Here is a 21,575-nt window from a genome sequence, read left to right on the forward strand (position 1 = left end):
AAACGCTTAGGCTAGGGTCTGTGAAGTCCGCGCCTGATGTGCTTGATCGCCGAGTCGGAGACTCCCTAGGCGCGAAATGCTTAGCTGCTTGTCCGAGGATTGCGTGTGCGATGTGCTCCATCACGAATCCTGAAACAGCGAGTACTGAAAGGCTTAGCCGCATGTCTGAGGATTCAATGCGTGAATCTTGGTTGCAAAATCCACGTCGCCAATGCTCAGAAAGCTTAGCCGCGAGTCTGAAACGTCCACAAGCATAGGGATCGGCCACGATACTGCGATGTCTGCGTAGCACCCGTTTAGATATGGCAAGATTACGGCGAGTGGAGGCGTCCATATTCGCGAGCTGCAAAGGGACGATGCGAGCGCCGGACCAATGGCGAACCGCACTAGAGTCACGTGGCAAGCATGGCCAATCATATACTCCGGCACGCCCTTCAGTCATTTGCTTTTTGTATGGAGGAGATATCTGAAGCGACAAATTTGAAGACGGAAAAATGCGCTTTCCAAGGAGACCAAGATGGCGGCGCTCGGTCGCGCTGTTCCGGAGATATCGTGGCTGGAAAAACGCTTTCCGCAAAATTTTTTGCCGCCTTGGCTTATAAAACAAATTTTTAGAGCACTTCTAAATGGTTTACAGTGATGATATCTGGGTACCGGATAGAAAAACGGTTTTAGAAACTGAAAATGTGATTTTCAAAAAATTTATTCTTTTGCAATTTTTCGCGATGCGAAAGCCGTGTCCCCCCTTAAGGTGGTAACCACAGGGAACACATTTTGGTTGGCAATAAACTGCAATCATCGTACAATTTGGTCTCTTCAATAAAATGCTTCAATAATATGCTTCATGTGATCGCCATTTCATAGGTTATTATAAAAGTTATGGGAGTACATTCTTCATAAAAAGTGTAACAAGTTTTCCATGTCTTGCGTGTAGACGATAGCCACCGGGCATGTGCATATGTAATGTGTGAAGCAAAAGTCAGTGACCTGTGGCACCGATTTAATTAGTGGGTGTATCATTGCTTCACTGTATTGCAGGAAAGTCTACGACACCTGCTTCCACTGGCAAGGGCCAGACCAAGAAACGAAAGACTGGGACTCCCAAGGCAGAAAAGAAGGTGTGCTCCTCAGCCCCGTTCTCTGCATTTTGTGCTGCTCAGTCTTTAAAGGACCATATCTTACATGGTTATAGGGTAACGAACCTAAAGGTTCACAGTGAGGTAACACTTCCACCATGCAAATATGAAAATGCACAAACACAAACACCACAAACACCAGCTGCCACGACCATGTTCCGATGTTCCTTTAGTTCCTGCAAGACAAGAAACATTCAGCTAAGTGGGAGGCTGCTGTGAAGTGAAACAACTTCAACCGCTCAAGAACAACAGTGTTGTGCTCTAACCACTTCCGTGACGATTACTACCGGAGTTTATCAACAATGCGTGCTTTGGGTTCTCCTTCGTGTTAGCACGCTGAACGGAAGGTGCATGTTTATCTCCCACCCTTGACGCAGGTTTCATCGCCAAGCGCCACAAATTTTTTATTCGCACGTGTGTTGTGAAACAGCCTGCCTGCATGCAGCTACCATAACGCAGTGCAAGCGCAAACTTTGCATGTGTTCGAAAGCCTGCTCACGCCAGGGCGCTGCGCCCCCCCTCCCCCCTTCTCTCGCACACATAGAGAAACCGACCATCTCACATAGCCGACGGAATTCGCCGGTTACGCGTAGCGTGCGGATGGTGCGCTGATGAAGGTTCTATACTACACGTGCTACAACAGCCGCTACACTTTTCCCGCGTTTAAACCGTCTGTGCAGATTGCCGACAGCTTTGGGGCAGTGCACAAATGCGGAAGATTGCATCACCGCTTACATTCTACGAGGAGGCATGCAGGAAGATAACACTACAGTTGTTTGCCCGGAAGCATGCTCACTGGAATGCTGCATGCAGCTTAGCAAAAAACATACTCACCAAAGAACATTTCCAACACGAAGTGATGCTAACACTTCGCCTTCGTTCGCGTGGAAAGCAGTGCTTGCACCACCATTTTTTGTTTCTTGGAGAGGCCTGCTCTTCGCAATCGGCTCGTACATGTAGGGAGTAAAGCATAAACCCCTCACAAGTGATCTCGAACGAGACAGCGACCGTGCGACAAGCGAGTCGATGGCTGTCTCGTTCACTCGTCGCCTGCAAGCGTACTCCACGCGAGCGACGGCTTTGAGCGACGACTTCCCGGTATGAGAGCAGCAATATACGCTCCGAAACTAGCGTGACGCTTGCTTTATCAATTTAAGGGGGGACACGGGTTGTGGAGATTATTTCCTGCATCTTATGGCCAAATCTGATGAAAATATACAAGCTTACTTAGTTTTTTGTGCTGATTTCAAATATGCAATAATTTTTCTTGTAGGTTCATTAGTTCAGGAGATTGATAGTGGTGCCACTCTATTGTTTCCGGAGACAATGGAGAGAAAACTGCTCAGCAGAAAGTGAATATTATTGCATAGCTAGATACTATAATGTGTAATAACTGCAATGCTGCAAAATGTTTTCAAATTAAATTTTAATTAGCCATTCTGCAGGTGGTCAAATTTCTTTCCTTGTCGTCAACTAAGGCTACCACACCAAAAGAGAATTCATAAAATGGAAATATACATACGCACAAATTTGAAATTCTGCTCTCAGCACTTTGTAATATGTAGATTAGGCTTTCCGCTAAAGAAAGAATTAGTGCTCTAGCTGTTCTAGATCATGAGATAGCACTTCGACAGCCTAGTGAAGTGACCCAAAAACATGTTTTGAGCAAAGTGAGAAAACGTGCAAAACCCTACTTTATTTACAAATTTACAGCTGTAACAGCTCAGTAGGCACTAGGCATGTAGTCCTGCTGACTCCCAGCCCCTGTGTGCCGCTTTTCGGGGGACTGGCGCAAATTTTCTGATGCTTTGCATTTCTTGGCTGATGCTGCCATTTGACGCCCATCTTCCTCGGCCGTGAGGGTGCGACTTTGCTCGCTCGGATTTAGACATAGCTCTTTCATTACGTCCTTTGAGGCCCTTGCCCTTCCTTGCACGCGATGATGTTCCCAGTGTGACCCACGTTCAGTTCGGCGTAAAGTTCGCGAACCGACCGCGCGCATTCGCTCCTCCGATTACGCGCCGCGCGATCGGCAACTGGCGTCAACTTCGTCTTGACGTAGCTCTGGCACGTTTTCGGGTGAAGAGCCCTACGGCTGATGCCCATCAACGAGACAAACGTCATTGAATGTGGTCTGTCGGTTCCCCGTTGCCTGCATGGCACGCGTAGGCAAAATGTCCACAGCAAAGGGTTTCATTCGTTCAGCACTGTGAACGCGTGGCGAGCTCTACACCAACGCAATCTCTCCACAATTTGCGCGTATAAAACGCAGCTCAAATCCACAATCGTAAACATAGTCCCATCAGGCGGGCGAAGGGCATCGTCGGTACTGTCACCCACAAACTCGCGTTTCCTCCTCCTCCCGCTTGGAGGGTTGCCGGTAGATCGTAAATGTCGATAAATGCCAGAATATTGTAGGCAGCTGAAATTCACTGTGATGATCCCTTGATAGATATCCCAGGGGGCTAAAGAGCCCTTTCTTTTAATTTCCCCTCTAAAAAAGTTTAAGACAACTTTGAATTTGATGCAGCCAGTAATGACCACCTTCATCAAAAATTAATTGCTTATTATAAATTAACTGCGCCAGCTTTCAAAAAAAGAAGCCTGTTACCCCCTGGCAAAGTAATTCAGCAACAGAATTTAAAAAAAAAACAGCATACAAATCTGAAGAGCGGTTCTGGAGATATCGCCTTCCCCAGCACCATTACTAGCAAAAAAATCCATTCTGAAAAAACAGGCCTTAAAGTTGAACACGTGTTTTTTTATTAGAAAGCTCCTGCGGAGCTTCTAATTAGCTCTTGCGGCTCCAGGCACACTCAGTGTGTCGGATTTTCGACTGGTGACAGCCAAAAGCACAGTTCCGCCGCTGAAAAGCGTCTACGCAGTCAGCACTCGCTGCGGAAGATCGGAAGTTCGATGCTCGTACAAGACGCATATAGCGCTCCTGTGCACTGAACATCTGCACTGTCTTGGGCTTTGCCGGCATCAAGTGCAGCGAAGAACTAGCGAAAAAAAAAAGATGAGCAAATAATCTAAAAGATACTGCAAGGCAATGAGCAGCTCGCAAGCTCATGTTGAGGCGGACGGAGCAAGGGACAACAACGACGCGAGCGCGGCGGGCACGGCATCAAAGGGACCAGCCGTCGTGTGCCGCGCAGCAGCCAATGGCAGGCGCGCTTTAGCCCGCGGGATTTGAACGCGCTGCTCCGACCAATCAGCGCTCCGCATCACATCGCGGGAAAACGCCAATAGCGCCTCAACGGCGCCAATGGTGCCATTTTGCAAGGCGGCAAAATAGAGACAAAGAATCCACGCTCAAAACGACACCAAGATGGCGCGGGCAGGCCGGTTCGCCATTGGTCCGCCGTTCGCGTCGTCTGCTCGGCTCTTTGCACCTCGCGAGTTATGTCTCCACTCACTGTAATCTCGACATGTCAAAACGGGCGCTACGCGGACATCGCAGTAGCGTGGCCGATCCCTGCACTTGTGGACATTTCAGACTCGCGGCTAAGCATTCCGAGCATCGGCGACGCGGACTTCACAACCAAGATTCACGCGCGGAATCCTCGGACATGCGGCTAAGCCTTTCAGCACTCGGTGTTTCGAATTCGTGACAATTTCGTATTGCGCACTTAATCCTCAGACATGGGCTAAACATTTTGCGCATAGGGAGTCTCCAACTTGGCGATCATGCACATCGCGCGCGAACTTCTCGAACGGTCACCTAATCATTTTGTGCATCGGTGCCTCCGACTGCGCGAATAAGCGCATCGAGGGTCAACTCCTCGAGCACCTTGAACTACGCGACTAAGCACATCGCGCATCGGCTCCTTGTATCTGCGGCTATGCATTTTGCACATCGGCAGTTCGGACTCGCAACCAAGCACATTGCACGTTCGCTCTATTACCATATTCTCACGATAGCTCGTAACAATATCTATCATACCACCCCTTCATAAAAAGAACCTCATCATGAGCTCTGTTCACTAGGCCCCTTGGGCTGGCACACACCTGGTTGCAGAAGTGATAGAGGCATCATACATAAGTAAAGTTCTGGAAGGCACCTAGCAGCTGCATATCTATCACTAGCTCTCTGATCCTAAGTTCCACAGCCACTGTCAGGTGAAGATGACTTGGAAGGCAACTTACACTCAGAGCCTTCATTCAGTAACATAGTCAATTCTACCAAATGAAAAAAATGCCTCACTGATTGTAATGGAGACTGCTATCAGACAGTCTGCATGTAACTGGAACTATATTCATGCCCACAGAGTTCTACACTTCGGTTTGAAACCCAGGCACTATGCTCTTTGTAGAGCATGGTGGCTAATAATTTTTCATGTGCTAGTTCAGTGGCCAGTGTGCTACTATTTTAAGAGTGTGCAGTCACACATTTAGTATGGCCATTCTTACAAAACATAGAACTTCAAAATGGTGCCATTTGTATTGCTGTACATTCACTTCAGCAAAAGCTACATTTGTTGGAAGTTTCAAATGCGTTTATTTCAGTTCGATGTTTTTGCACACTGTACTCCGCCTTACGGGTGTTTTTTCTGGGTTGTCTTTGGCCAAAAATGACAAGGGTGGTATCATTTTAGTCGTATTGAAATGATCTGGGGGTGATGCTATTTTTATTACTCTTATACCGTCATGAAAATTACATTCAGGTATAGTAATCGCTGCTAATTAGAAAAATATGTTCATAATAAATGCAAGATTGTTTTCTTGTCTGCAAAATTCTTCCAAATGAACAAAAATAGCATCACCCCCTACAGTAGGTCTTTAGCAATGGTGTCATGCATTTAGTTTTTGGTTTAGCAAGACAGAATCATCAAAAAGCACCGTAACGAGTTTGAAATTAATTTCACTTCAGACCTCAATATTTTTTGAACTGCTACAGCTATCAAAAATCTAATTACAGATCTGAAATCAGCACGAAAAATTACCCCAGACAGTGGAGTTTATTAAAGATTCACCCAAAAATCAGAAAAAAATATTTTGAGGACCCACTTTTCCCCCCTTAAAGTGTGAGGCTACCCTGGAAACCGATCTTTTTTACTTTTTAAGATATCCGGACGAAACTTTCAGGGTTAGTTCACACCACCGAACTATGAAAAACTGCAAAGTTTCGTGAATTAGTTCCCGATTTATTGAGGTCTAACTAGGTGGTTCATGTATATGCCTTAGGAAGAGCCTGGAGAAATGCCAGGACATCGTAGGAAGGTGTGATGATCCCTTGTTAAATAATCACAAAGGCCTACAAAGCCCTTTTTTTTTAATTACACTCCGAAAAATTGAATTTGAATTTTTTTTTAGCCAGTAATGATCGCATTCATCAAAAAATAATTGCTTATTATAAATTGACTTCACCAGCTTTCAAAAAAAAAAAAAAAGCTTGTTACCCCCTGGCAAAGTTATTCAGGAACAGAATAAAAAAAAACGGCACACGAATCTGATGACCAGATCTTGAGATATTGCTTTTCCCAGCACCGCTAGTAGCGAAAAAATCCATTACGAGAAAACAGGCGTTAAAGTTCAACATGGTTTTTTTTTTTAATTATTAGAAAGCTCCTGGTGCCCTTATAATTAGCCCTTGCGGCTCCAAGCACATTCAGTGTATCGGATTTTCGAACGGTGACAGCCGACAGCACAGTTCTGCCGCTGAAAGTGTCTATGCCGTCGACACTCGCTTATGACTCGCTGTGGAACATCGGACGTTCAATGCTTGTACACGTCGCATATCGTGCTTTCGCGCACAAAACATCTTCACTGTCTTGGGCTTCGTTGCCGGCATCGCGTGCAGCAAAGAACTAGCGAAAAAGAAGAAGCCTAGAAAACAATCTAAAAGATAACGCAAGGCGATGAGCATCTCGCAAGTAGGTGTCTGTTGAGGCAGACAGAGCAAAAGGCAACAATGACACCAGTGCGGTGGGCGCGGCATCAAAGGGAGCAGGCGCGCTTTAACTTGTGGGATTTGAATACACTGCTCCGGACAATCAGCGCTCCGCATCACATCGCGCTCCGCATCAATCAGCGCTCTGCATCAAACAGAGACAAAGAATTCACGGTCAAAACGACAGCAAGATGGCACGGGCAGGCCGCATGGGCCGGGAACGGCACACGTGCGAAGTTTGACTTAATTTCAGCATTTGCATGCGTTTTGTAGGCCGAATGACAGGAAAGGTAGTTTATGAGACATGCAACCAAAAGATATTGTTTTTCAAAAAAATTGACTTTTTCGTGATCTTTCGGTTTTCGAGGGCCACGTTCCCCCTTAAGTCCTTTTCTCGTGAGTACGTCTCCATGAAACTTGACTTCTTGGGCACCAAAAATGCACTTTTCTTTGTTCTGAGGGAAACCAGCTTGTCGCCACAAGTACTGCCCTTGAACGGCGGTCATGTTCGGCCTTTGTATTGCCTCAGACCAATACATAGTCTATGTATACTCTTAGGCCAGACAGTCTGTCCAGTGGTTGACTGATTTCCCTTTGAAATATCTCTCATGCTGAACTCATGCCAAACGGTAGTCTCGGGCACCTGTATCAGCCATACGGTGTACTGAAAGTACATATTTTGGACGACTGTTCGTCTAAGGGTATCTGGTAAAATCCACTATTGGTGTCAAGTTCGCGGAAATAAGTATCGCCAGCCAACATTCCCTCGATATCCTCTTTCATTTGTATGCCACGGATTCATGCATATGTGAATGCCACTGCCTTTTCAACAATAACAAGCGGACTCGCCCAGTCCACAGGCTCCTCCATATTCATCATGATGCCCTTGGCTTCCATGCGGAGCGCAGCCTGCCTTGCATGTGGAATATGTCTTGCAGGTACAGCTTCCGGCCTTGCTGTTTTCTTCAGCTGTATAGAGTAATGTCCCTTGATGCATCCAAGACCCTTGAGCAAGTCTGCAAATTTCACTGCAATGTGTTCCTTCAGATTTTGCTGACTTGAAATTGCGTGAGCGCAATATGGGACAGCGAGATGCTCACATGTCGAAAGTCCCAACAGTGCCTACTTGCCCTTTTTTACGATAAAAAATTTGCTTGTACTTTTTTATCACCAACCGAAATCGGTAAAGAGCCGGTCCCAAAGTACTCAGTGAAATTTCCTTCGTAGCTCGTCAGCAGCATCTTGTTAAGGCATGTCTTCGTCGCATGGCCAAGTTTTTCAAACAGAACGCGGCAATTAATTTGCTCGAGTTCCAGTGAGCGTCAATTAACTACTCATGTCCTATATCGTGCACAACGCTGCTGATTCGCACTGTGAATAACTTGAACTCTCTTTCTTGTTCAGGTGCATCACTAAGACGGTCAACCTCCACTATGTTTTTGGTTTTGCAGCAAAAAGTAAAATGACTTTGCTTTCCGTAACTTTAGCAGGCTTTTTTCCATGCTGGACATCGTCTGTGTGGTTGATGTTTGTTGCAAAATGTGCATTGACGTGCAGGATGTTCCAGAACGCGTCGCTCAAACGCGTCTGTGCTGCACGCCTCTCGTGCTCCTCAGAACACGTTTCTCGACATCACACACTTTCGCTGCTTCTCTTTTTTATCCCAGACTTGCATCTGACTTGCTTCAAGCTCATCACCTTTGCAAAAGACTATTCCTATCTTTTGTTCAACACACAAGCTGATTGCATATTAGCGGGTCTCTCAGGCTTCTAAAATTACATTTCTCTTCTTTTATCTGAACATCTTGCAGCAATTTGTCAAATGGTTCCTCTTTCTGGATTTGGGAATGAAAGGTGCATCTTTCAAACGTCTTGTTGCACTGTGGTGTGCAGCAGTCTGCGACGTTCTGAACGATGGCATTTTAGTCTTCCTCTTGTGTTGACGTTAGGCGAAAGGTGTTGAACATGTCGATGGCCTCTTCATTGGCCATGTGAAGAAACACGGCAGCCTTCTCCGCATTCGTGCATTCCTTGCTTGTTGCCTTTCAGTTAAGGGAGGAGGAGGGGAGCAGAACTAACTTTCTTGTTTTTTGACAGAAAGGCTTAAATTTGGCACACACATGAATAGACACATCTAAAATTTCATAAAGATATCTTGATGAGTATTTGTTTTATAAGAATTTCAGTTCCTTGCTTGTGGAAAGCCTGGCACAGTAACAAAACACGATAGGGAGCTGGGAATACTTTGCATGTTTGCCGAAATGTCTACTCTACACCAAGACAGTGTTTAACTTTTTTTAGTGCGGTAATAATTTTTTGCCCAACATAACATGCACGTGACTGTGCTTCACTGCATGGAGCCATGTAGTTATCGTGAAATAATTAAATAATGGAAAGATAAAGAAACATTTCAAGACTGTCTTAAGTACAGCACAGCTAATGGATCACAGCAAAAGAAACTGGACCAAAATCAGTCCAGCCATTGTGGTGCTACGCTTTCCACGAACAAGGTGATTGACTAAAAAAACCTAATTGAGAAAACTGGCTGCAATGTTTTAAAAGCACCAGGGCTGTATTATTTTGAATCATTGCTGTCGGGCATCTTACATCTTTGCCTCTTTGTTTGGTGGGCTTTGTACGCCTTCTTCAGGCGTTCTTTATCCTTTTCTTGAACCCTCTGTATGGCAAGGGCACCAGGATGTACACCCAAGGCAGCACACATTTCCGAGTAAGCTCTTTGGCTCCCTGAAATATATTTCGTCACTGCCTCGTTTACTGCTGTCTGTACCGTGTGGGGATGCGCGACCCTCGCGCCTCCCCTGATGTTTTTCCCGCATAGCGCGTCACCTGTACTCGCGCTTCGCCGCGTGGCCTGCGTGACGCCCGCGCGGTTGATGTGGTTGAAGCGCAGTGCGAGAGATGGCGCGAGTGTTGCGCTGCTAACGCCGCGAGGTTACTTGGGCGCCGAAAGGAAGGCGCTTGCTCTCTTGGGTTCCAGACAGCCAGCGGGACGGACGTGCCGCACGTGCAGCAATCTTCTTCCCCGGCGGGTCGCCAAACAGCGCGGACATTCCGCGCGCGCGGCGACCGATGCATCTGCGAGACCGCCTCGCGTGGCCGCCTTCGAACACGCCACGATTCGCGTGACCGTACACGCGAACGACCAGGCGTTGGGATCCAGCATGGGGCGAACATATTCGCTCGCTTGCGGTCGTGGTATGTCGGACTTCTAGATTTGTCGCGCGCCCATCGGCATGTTTTGTGGATAGCAACTCGGCTAGCAGGCATTGATGTATGAAAGGTGCAATAAATGCCCTTGTGATTGTTTGCACTACTGTGTTGTCGTTCCTTTGTCCCAAGAGTACGGTGTGAGAAGCCCACACCATCAGACCCCACAACCGCAAAGCATAAGGCATGCTCTTCCTTTGACACTGTTGACTAAATAACTGAGCGCAAGCTCTCAGCTGCATTCCGGGTTCTTTCACCTTTGCAGTGCTTCAGCAAGTGGACTTCTGAAAGACGTTGCTACAAAAGCAGCATGGCTTGGGCAACTCTGCTCATAAGGTTGTATTTGTGAGCAGGCTGTGGTTCTTTTTTCGCTTCTGCTGCTCTCTGCTCACACCAGCTGAGAGGGCCAGAGGGGGCATAGCTCATGGTGAGGGTCACTGTCGGTAGGTGTTACGTGATAATACGTGGCCATGACAGCTTTCTGCATTCCAGCAACATCGTTAGTGTTCTTACTGATAGCCAGGCCATAGTAGTCTGTGAGCTTTTTTTATCAACTGTTGTGTGAGCCCACCTTTGCCACCCAGTGGTTTCCCCTTTCTTGGCCTTGCTCATAGTGGAGCAAAGGCCAGTGCCCATTCTTTTTTATGCGAAGCATACTAGCCGCACAACCACGCTCTTCCTTGCTGCGCCGCGCGCGGCTGCGTAGCTACCATATAACGTCATAACAGCTGCAAAAGCGGCGGCTCAACTCGTGCGCTCGCTTGCGGCCGCGTAGCTACATAGCCGGGTCTCAGCTCGTGCGCTCGCCTGCATGAGTTGTTTCTTCGTCTAGCCGAACCAAATATAGCCAAGCAACAGCAGTTCACCAGGCTAAACAGTGGTTCAACAACTAAAATAAAGGCTAGTATGCTTCGCATCCTGGGCTTAACCTTAGCTAAGCCACAGCCATTTTTCACATAGTTTACACAGTCTTCTTTTGTGACTGCTATAAACCCATATGGCTGCTCTTCTCGCAACCTGAAAAACATGGCCATCTCCATCAGAGACGACTGCAATATATTGCAGGTCATTCTTGGCCATTGACCAGCCAAAAAGCTGCAATGCGGCTTCCACTTTCATTTGCCCAGAGCCAACTTCAGTGTGTGTGGGTGGTTTTTTTTTTTTTTTTTTTTAACGTCGATGAAGCTGCCAGCACGGAAAGTATGTAGGGTCACTCTCGGCTGGGCCCAGGCTATACCCAAGACAGGAGTTTGACAGAACAACACTGTCCAGCACAAGCCCTGTGTGGAATTCTGTTATGCATCCAACCCCAATGTGGGGCCATGACCATGCGTCAGCCAAGGGCTATCATAAACAATGGTCCCAATTTTAGTGGGCCCAACCTCCATCTCGCTGTACACCTTCTTCACAGCAGCTACAGCATCCATAAAGATGTTGTTGGCAGCCTCCTCTGCAGCCGGCTTAAGGGGGGACGTCGCTTTGAAAATCAACTTCCTTATTTCTTCATGGATTTTGATGAAAATTCGCTCAAATGTTTAGAATGTCTCCCTGATGTTTCCATAAAAGTTTCAGAGTGATACCTTGAGAACATTTTATTAAATTTGATTCAGCAGAATGTTTCAACCTTGAACTTTGTGAAGAGCCTGGGGAACTTAAAAAACGTGATAGAAGGCTTGTTATGTACTGACTGCATAGCGAAATGCACGTTGAAGGTCGTGGAATTCTTGCTTTTTTTTTTTCCAGCACAAATATTTTGGAGTAGCTTTTTGTGTTACCTTCGTATCAAGCACATTTTCAGGGTGAACGAATAGCCACATCATAAATTTATAAAACTTCCAGGCCTAAAAGCTAGAATGTCACAACCTGCACTGTAGCCCAAGGAACAAGAAAAAAAAAACAGTCAGAATAGGCCAAACGGTAACCAAGGAATCAGCTCCGCAAACTGAGCAGAAAGGCAAAAACAGTTTCCAGAAAAAGGCCTTCAAAGTTTTGCCTTGCCTCCACTCTTCTAAAATGCACCAGGATTGTATTCCTTGGTGTCCTTAGCACAGCGGGGCTTATTGGGCATGTGGCCTTTCATCTGATGTTTTTTAGATGCCTTTTTTTTTTTCATAGGGCATCCTTTTCTGCAGCTCTTTGAAGGGAATGCTTTCCTGGCTTCAAGCCAAGTGAGGCACAAAACTTTGCATGCACGAAGCGTTCCGGCGTTGTACTTGCAGACTGCCTCATTGACAGCCGTCTCCGCTGCGATCAATGAAGCATTTTGCTCTTTTGGTAGAATTGACCAAATGACAGAGTGGAGACTCTTGGCTTCATTCTGAGTCTTCTTGCCTTGGCAATGGCTGAGTAGCTGAGGATCCAAGAGGCGTTGATACGCAGGCAGCAACGCAGCTGAAACGTGTTTCCAATTTGTACTTGTGTTCTGGTGGAGCTTTTCCTTCAGCTTCTGCAGCCCGGTGTCTGCACCAGCTTATGGGTCCTGGAGGGCAGAGCTCATGATGAGGGTCTTTACAGGGTGTCTACCAACCGGGAAAACCGGGAGTTCTCAGGGATTTTGAGTAATCTGGAAAAACTCAGGGAAAACTCAGGGAATTTGTGCTTCTATCAGGGAAAATTAGCTGTAATTTTTTTAGAGGGTCAAAAGTCGCGGTAATCCTGGCTCGAGAAACAGACAGGACTCGTAACGAATCGTCGTCGGCTGGAGGAGTTGCCAATGTACAGTCAACGACCGACTTTCCGGATTCCCGATAACTCGGACGGCTTTGCGGCACCACCACGTACCCCAAAGAGTCAATGTATCATAACGTCTGAAATTTCAGACGCAAGAACTCTTCGCCATCCGATTTTCTAAACGTTTTGCGTGATCGCAGGTCCGAGACGGCATTAATGAAAACCACCACCGCTGCTATTTTGATTACCTCGCCGCCTTGAACCGGTGCTCTCGCACGCAGATCCGCTGGCAGCCGTGGCCACCACTGCGGCAACGCTAGGCCTAGCTGCTTCGACGTTCGCTGTTAAGCTTCTTGTCGTTCGGTGCCGCGTTTCTTCATTTCTCCGCTGACAACAATAATTTTGTCTTCGAAGCTCAGAAAGCACGGCGCATTGCATAATGCTCTTTCCCAAAAGTCTGCTTTGCCTCATTACAGTTGTGTAACGCGGTGAAGCGTAACAAGCGTAGGAAGGGGCAATTGTCGCGGGACACTGTATGTATTCCTTAATTTTACATGTGTGCACCCGCCCTCACCTGTCACAGCAGAAGCACCGATATGCCTAATAAGTGCACTGACAGCCATTCAGAGCTTTTTCAGACGTACATGTGTCGATTTTAGCCCTTAAGGGCACTAAAAGACATGAATTTATTTTTTCGGACTGCCTGATTTTTCGGAAGTTTTCGCGGCCCCTAGGGGGTCCGAAAAATTGTACGTTGACTGTAAATTCACCAAGAGTATTCTTCAAGTGGTCTGTGGGGCGAACGCGTGGCGAAAGGAGGACGAGAACAGAAAGGATCGACGCACTGAGGAATGAACGGGGAATTAAGTATGCGACCGCTTCTTTGAAGGAGCCTGCGCTCAAAAAACAAATTGTTGGCTGATGCTGAGATGCAGGTGTCCCTCATCGAAACCAAAATAAACTCTTTAACGCAGTGAAACACACACTGAGGCGTCTTGCGCGAGCTGAGAGTATGTCAGGACAGTTGCATGACACTGAGCATGCTGTCAGTTGATAGAAATAGCTCATATTCGAAAATATTTGCTTCTGTATGCATCTCCTTTTTATTTGTACTAGAGAATGTCCAACTCGATTTGAAAATTTTTTCGAAGACATTTTATTTGCTGTGCATTTTAATAACCCCTCCCTTATATTCTTTTTTTGAATAACATAAACACTGCTCCTTAGTATTCAAATTTGATTAAGTCGGTTTTCTTTAAAATTTTTTCATATGCTTACTAGAGAGTGATAGCATAGGGCGATATGGTTTCAGCGCGACTTGACATAAAACATAGTTCTGCATCACTCGGGGAATTTTGCAAAAGCACTCAGGGAAAACCTGGAAAACTCGGGGAATTTGGAAATGTCAACTTGGTAGACACCCTGCTTTATCTGTTGAAGTGATATGATAGAAGGTTGCCATTATGGCCCTTTGCATATCATCTACTTCAATATTATTACGTATGGCCATGCCATAATAATTGGTGACCTTTTTGATTAGGTCTTGGGTCAGGCCACCCTTCCCTCCAACTGGTTTGCTTCTTCTGCTTTTTTAGACAAGTGCTCGCAGGGCTGTACCCATCCTCTTTTTCATGGGATTGATACAGTCCTATTTGTTGAAAGTAATGAAGCCATAAGCCTTGTCTTCACAAAGGGCCTGGAAAGTACGGCTATCCCCAACACAAACAATAGATGTGTAGCGGAGGTCATTCCTTTCCAGTGACCTTATGAACAAGATGAACGCTGCCTTGACCTCAATTCGGCTTGAGTTTGCATTGGTGTTCTTTTGGCACACGTGATTCTCTTTCCATTCACTGTAGCCTTCATTGTTTTCTTTCGGCCCAAGCGTGCATCCATGGCATCTGTTCGATAGCACAACGCAGTCAAGCACCAGACGTGTAAAATTCAATTATTGTGCCCACACCAATATGGGATGCATGACCACGTGTCATCCATGTCCCGTCGTCGGCTATTGTCACATTTTTTGTGAATGTCAGGTCCATTTCGCTGTAAACTTTCCGCACGGCTGCCACAGCATCAGAAAAGAGGCTTGCCGCAGCCATCTCACCAGCAGGCCTGAATTTTGATTTCAGATGTTTTTTGAATGTCTTATGGTGCAAGCCTCTGTGTGAAAGGTTCATTACTGACCAAAAGTCAGTCAGTGCAGTTGCCCCTCTGTCGGTGGTTTTAATTGCTTGCATTGCACGCATATTCATGTCAAAAGCCGTATCACCCTCTACTCGCGGCGATGACCATTCACTTGCAACACTGCTGCAGGCATTGCCGGTCAGTAGCATTCGTGCAGCCAATCCATGCCTTGTTCCCAAATGAACGGTCACTCCCGCCTGAGAGCATTCTTGGCACAAGGCATTCTTGTACAAAGCATTCAATGCTGTGACCTGCACAACCAAAAGCTCATCCGCCAGCTCCACATCGGCACAACTTCCACTCTCACCTGTGAGCTTAATTTTTCTCTCGGTCGCCGAAACAGAACCGAGTGATGCTTGCTTGCATTGTCTCAGCTCGCCCACGAGAAGCTTCTATCGATATGTAGTGCGGTTCCAAGTGAGCCTGAATTGTACTGCCGAATCTCGACTGCGTTTCATCCACACGCGAGGTGCTTGGTCGCGGGTCCGAGTCGTCGGCGCATGAAGTGCTTGGTCGCGGGTCCGAGTCGTCGGTGCGTGAACTGCTTGGTCGTGGGTCCAAGACGTCAGTGCGCAAGATACGTCGGCGGCGGTCCAAGAAGTCGGTGCGCGAGGTGCTTGGTTGTGGGTCCGAGGCATCGATACATTGAGGGAACTGCTGCTGCGTGTCCACGATGTCCGCGCCGCACTGAACATCAGTAGAATCGGCACTGGAAGCTGTTGACGACGCTTTACTTTTGAGCATCGAAGACTTGCTCTTACGGCTGCCAAGTTGATGCGAAGTTTTGTATTTCTTCTTGCACCGTCGCCTATTCATGACCACACCCGAGATCTAACATGAAACTATGCCACGGAGCTTCGGAGCGGCTACCAAAACTATGGAAAGGCTCGTGATACGGGCGATGGAGAACGGTAGCTGCGGGAAGAGGAGACGACGCGCGGCACTTCGCCCGCCGTTCCTAGGGGCAACCGTTTCGGAGACCAACGGGGCCGCGCACCGTGTTCACGTGGCGCGCGCCGCCAATCAGGAACCGCCTCGAGACGTCGAAACTTTTGCTTTTTCTGCGTTTGTTTTCGCTTGGAGGAGTCCGGGAAAACGGCAGATTTACAGTTTAAGGAATGCTCTTTCTGTTTCGACCAAGATGGCGGCGCTTGGTTGCGCCGTTACGGAGATATCGTGGCTTGAAAAACACAGTCTTTTTGCGATTCCCGCAAAACTTCTCGTCGCCGTGGCTGATACAGCAATTTTTTTAAAGCACTTCTAAGCGATTTTCAGGAAAGATATTTTGGAATCGGGTAAAGAAAGGGTTATAAAAACTGAACATGTGATTTTCGAAAAATCAATTTTTCGGTCATTTTTCGCAATGCGAAAGCCGCGTCCCTCTTTAACAAGCCCCTTGAAGTGGCCCTGGAATGCCTTGTGGTGTAAACCACGACGGGACACATTCATTGTGGCCCAGAAATCGTTCAGAGCTGTCTGCCCTTTAACTATTGCTTGAACAGCTTGCATTGAGCGAATGTTCACATCAAACACCCTTGCACTTCCTTTTGAGAGGGCCACAAGCAGTGCATGACAGCACCATTTGCACTGCCAGACCGAGCCTGGTATCGCAGTGTACACTCACATAACGGTGTTGGTATCTTGGGCACGGTGTTTTAGCAATGAGAGAGCTCATCACAGAAACCTGCACAATAATGAATTCGCTGTCGCAAGGGGCCGAAATTTGTTCTTGGCCTTGCTGGTCCATCAAGCTGAACTTATGCTCAGGTGCGGACACTGCGCAAAGAGAGTCGCGAACACTGCATGCGTGCCCTTCTGCTGTCACCGCTGACATGATATGCGGCTCGAGGTGCGTCTGAATCGTACAACATTCAGGCGACGATTTGTCTGGTGAGCCTTGAGTCGCCACACTGTAGCTCGTCTATGGTTGGGGCTCACTCGCAGGCTGCGTGTCCCTGTCACATGATGTGTCGGAAACAGGGTACACCGGTGAGCAAGCGAAGAAAAGCAAGAACAGACGAGAAACTGTTTCAAAGCCAGTGCAAATCTTGTCGTCTGTCCTCGAACTTTAGCGGCCTACTGATACTTTTTACATATCATATAATTGTACACGCAATAACCAGTTGTATGTGCATTTGGTGGCGGGAAAGACGAGTTAGGACTCCATGAACATCAGTAATTTTACACAATTTAAAGCTGTTTTCTCGCCCTGCGCACTGATACATTTTTTTCGGGCACTTTTAGTGCGTTTCCAGCAACCTGTTGCAGCCACATAACGAACTGAAAACATGCAACTTTCAGTGTTTAGTCATCTTCGTTTGTAGCTGATAACGTGGTTCCACGGGGTTCTTGGTGGGTTCTACACTATTGGCTGGTGGTTTAGTGCAGCGCAGTACTAAGCAGACTGGTCTTGCAGGGGAAGGCAGCTCGAAAGCGGCCTGCTGATGAAGACGAGTCTGAGGTCGAGTCTGAGGTAAATTTGGCGCACTGTTTTTTATCTTTGTCTTTTGTAATCTGCCTGCATTGGAACCTTCTCGTGTGTCAATTCTAGAGTGGTTAAACATTTAGTGTTGATGAGATCACTCATTCGTCAAAGCAAGAATAAGTTAGCTGCTTTGAAAATGGCCCTGTGAGAGTTTGGTTTCTGCATTTTCTGCACGGGCCTGCTCTTTGAAGAGTTGGATAATTGCAGCAACAGTGAAAAAAAAAAAAAACACCCCAATTCTCACTGTTTTATAATGCTGTATTTGTAAGTTTCCTCAACTTGTGCTAATCAAATGGAAATTGCCAATAGACTTCTGGGCAGCTAAATTGCCCTAATGTTGTATGTAATTAGTTATTCGCTTGTGCTCTTTATGTTCTCGATAGTAATGCATGTTTTGCCGATGCTAGTTCAACTGAGCCACGGTCTTCTTATTGGTAAGAGTTGATTGGTGTAAGTGGACAAAGTAGCTCTGGCCCAGTTAATTCCGCAGCATTCTTCACTACAGTGATAAAATCAGTCATTCACTCAGGCATGTGTCTCCTTCTGCTGCTGTTGCATTTTTGACGTGTTGTGTTTATAACATTGTGCAGTATGTAACTGGTCCAAGGCGAGCAGAAACTAGTAGCTGATGTTTTTGTTTTTGTAGAATTCTGTGGAAAGCGAAGAGGAGGAGGAGGAAGAGAAGAAAGCAGTCAAGAAGGCCAAGCCTGCAAAGAAGATCAGCACTCCTGCCAAGCGGAGGAAAGTAGCAAAGAAAGAGGAGTCTGACGAGGACGAGTCTGACAAGAAGGATGAGTCTGACGAGAAAGATAACTCTGATGAAAAGGATGAGGACGACAAAAAGGACAAATCAAATGAGCAGGACGAGTCTGATGAAAAAGAGGACTCCAACGAGAAGAACAGCGTTGACAAGGAAGACGAATCTGAGGAGGAGCCTGACAAGAAAGCCGAACCACCAAAGAAGGCTGAGGCCCCAAAGAAGGCTGAGGCTGCGAAAAAGGCCGAGCCTGCCAAGAAGGCCGAACCTGCTAAGAAGGCCGAGCCTGCCAAGAAGGTCGAGTCTGCAAAAAAGACGGAGCCCACTAAAAAGGCAGAGCCCATAAAGAAATCTGAGCCTGTAAAGAAGGCCACACCTGCCAAGAAGGGTAGGAAGAAGCACGGTGAGCACTGTTTTTACATTTCACTCCTTTGCACTTTTTAGTTTTGTCTTCTCCTTTAGTTTCTCTGGTTTGAGTTAGGTCAAAGTGAAACGACTCTAGAAGTGGCTCTGGTTTGTTGGTGTCCCCGTTGTCAGAATTTTTACAAGTAAGGTCTATTTTTTGATATGGTCATCTGTTCACCAGGTTTGATTCCCAGCTCTCTCGGCCACATTTAATGCGGCCAGACATTCTTGGATGGATTTCAATGCGGCTAGACAATGGATGGACACACAGTCTCGGGCTTAGATTTAGGTGCTCTATAAGTCATAATTGATCTGTACTACCCCACCCACTCACATCGTCTCGTAGCCTTTGTTTGGGACATTGAGCTGTACCAGATGACAAAGCTAAAAGTGGAATAGATAAGTACCGTATTTACTCGCATAATGATCGCACTCGCGTAATGATTGCACCCCTAAATTTTGTCGTCAAAATTTGATTTTTTTTTATTTCCCGCGTAATGATCGCACCCCGAACTTGCCGCAGTGATATGTAGTGTGCCGAGTCTAGCGAATAATGATCGCGCGTACCATCTGTCGAATGCTACGCGAACGACTCTTCAAGACAAGCCAAGCGGCCTGCATGCACCAAACATTCTTAACTAGATGCCTCATTTCATTACTTTCATCACTTTCCGCACTTACTTGACAAAATGAGGTACAACCAAACTTGCCTTTATTATGGGTTGGCTTTATAATGGCTGATGTCAACAAAAATAATAAAGGCCCATTTCGATTCTTTTCATCTGCTTTTGCACTCGTAAGCACGCAACAAATCGCGCGCGACAATGATGGTAGCCACGTTTACTCTGATACGTTAAAAGTGTACCCCATTCATACGCCGACGCTTGTAACACAGCTAAGATATTCGCCCACCCTTAGCTGAAACGTGCCGTATTAGGATAGTAGTGAAGACAGACGCCGCAGGTTCCGCAGCACGTCGGCCATGCATTTCTATGTCACTGGCAGCTAAGCGCGCCCACCTGTTTCTTTCCCCTTAAAGTGGACATGGCTACGTTATTGCCGCAAACTTGCCAATAATAACGATATTATTCATCACTGATACGGAAGAAACTGTTTCAATGCACGTAATGTACTCACGAGAAGGAAAAAAAAAATCGCTTTCGGCGCGTTTGGCTTGCTCCGCCGGCCGCCATCTTTGTTTTGGAGTCACCCGCAATCTCGCATCCCGCAACAAACGCGGGACAAAAAAAAAATTTTTTTTTTTTCGCGGGAAATTGAACTCGCGTAATGATCGCACCCCTGAATTTGCGTCAATTTTTCTGACAGAAAAAGTGCGATCATTATGCAAGTAAATACGGTACATGCTACACCTGCATTATTGGCAAATCAGTTTAGGGGAAGCCCTCTGTAGCTTTATGCTTCAGTACATTAGATGATTCTCGATTTCGTGAACTATGCAGGCTTTATGCGTACCTTTGAGTTTTCAATTAATTTGGCCTTGCTCTGTGATTTGCTAACCTCCTGGTTAGCTTGGAGAGTAAAGCAACTATTCATGAAAGGCAGTCCCAGGACCTGTAGAAGTCTTTCTTCATAAGTGAATTTTCTTTTTGAAGATCCGCTGTGGATTTCCATTGCAGCTTCATGCTACAGTCTTTTTCTTTCATGGTACCTGCAATGTAACATGCACTTGTCAAATCTTTGGGGTGCATAAAAAAAGGGAAACAGATTTCTGCAGTAGACCTAACTTCAGGTGTTTCAGTGGTGGAACAGCTGTGCCAATTGCACCAAACTACGCCAAGAGTGATCTTTTACACCATCTTGCGCCAAAACGGTATGTTAGCGAAAAATTGTGCCAAGCCTGCGCAGCTAACAAAACTGAAATCAAAACCGAGAGCATGTTATCATTATCATCATAGAAGGAAGCAGAGACCCGCCCAGTAGGAAACTCAGGGCCTCCTCAGTTTTCCACTTCTGCCTACCCGCGAGCTTCCAGGGCATGAAGGAAGGAAGAGGCTAATTACGTCATGCAGCCAGCATTGGCATGCAAACACTCCGTGAATCCCATACATTTCTAAGATCTTGATGAGGGCTGAGGATATTTAGAACTGAGGTTGAATGGCACAAATAAAGCAAGGACACGAGGAAACAAATACCACAGACAAACACTGACTGCCGACTGGAAATTTATTTGAAATTCTCCAGCTATTTTATACCATTTACAGCATAAACATGCATACAGCAGTCGCAAACACATCTGCAAAATCAGCTACATCATAATCTTTCATGCAAAAAAAGCTACTTAATTTTCCGGCAAGGCAAGAAAAGGAGCACTTACTCATGTAGCTCCTTCCTTTCTAACGTAATAGCTCATATTGTCTCCCTTGCCCTCTTACCTTGTCCTTTCCCTATGAATTTTGTTTTTTCAGATATGGGTGTGCAGGGATACTTGTTGCAATGTCCTGCTAAATGACTCACATAGCCATTCTTTAGGTTGCTGCTGTGCTGACGAGCTCTGTCATTGAAACACTGTCCTGTTTGCCCTATACAAGATTTTCCACAGCTCAGTGGTATCTCATAGATAATGTTTCACCTGCAGTCCGTGAAACAAGATTTATGATTTTTGGTGCATTTTGGTGCCCTGTGCACCGCAAATCATAAATCTCGTTTCACTGAATGCAGGCGCAAAGTTATCTATCAGATACCGCTGAGCTGTGGAAAAACTTGTATAGGGCAGACAGGACAGTGTTTCAATGACAGAGCTCATCAGCACATTTATTGCTCTCATGACTGCAACCAATATTGTTTTTAACAGGA

General features: G+C 46.4%; 1 protein-coding gene across 1 annotated transcript in view; it reads left to right on the forward strand.

Annotated features, from left to right (window-relative positions):
• The window catches only part of LOC135901420 (protein DEK-like), a 133,206-nt gene that overhangs the window by 82,873 nt on the left and 28,758 nt on the right, over positions 1–21,575 (forward strand). Inside the window, exons 7-9 of the mRNA XM_070539836.1 lie at positions 1,039–1,118; positions 17,531–17,587; positions 18,246–18,759. Of these exons, the coding sequence (XP_070395937.1) occupies positions 1,039–1,118; positions 17,531–17,587; positions 18,246–18,759 (651 nt within the window). The remainder of the gene's footprint in view (positions 1–1,038; positions 1,119–17,530; positions 17,588–18,245; positions 18,760–21,575) is intronic.

The sequence above is a fragment of the Dermacentor albipictus genome, chromosome 6, assembly GCF_038994185.2.
Source record: "Dermacentor albipictus isolate Rhodes 1998 colony chromosome 6, USDA_Dalb.pri_finalv2, whole genome shotgun sequence".
Lineage (NCBI taxonomy): Eukaryota > Metazoa > Arthropoda > Arachnida > Ixodida > Ixodidae > Dermacentor > Dermacentor albipictus.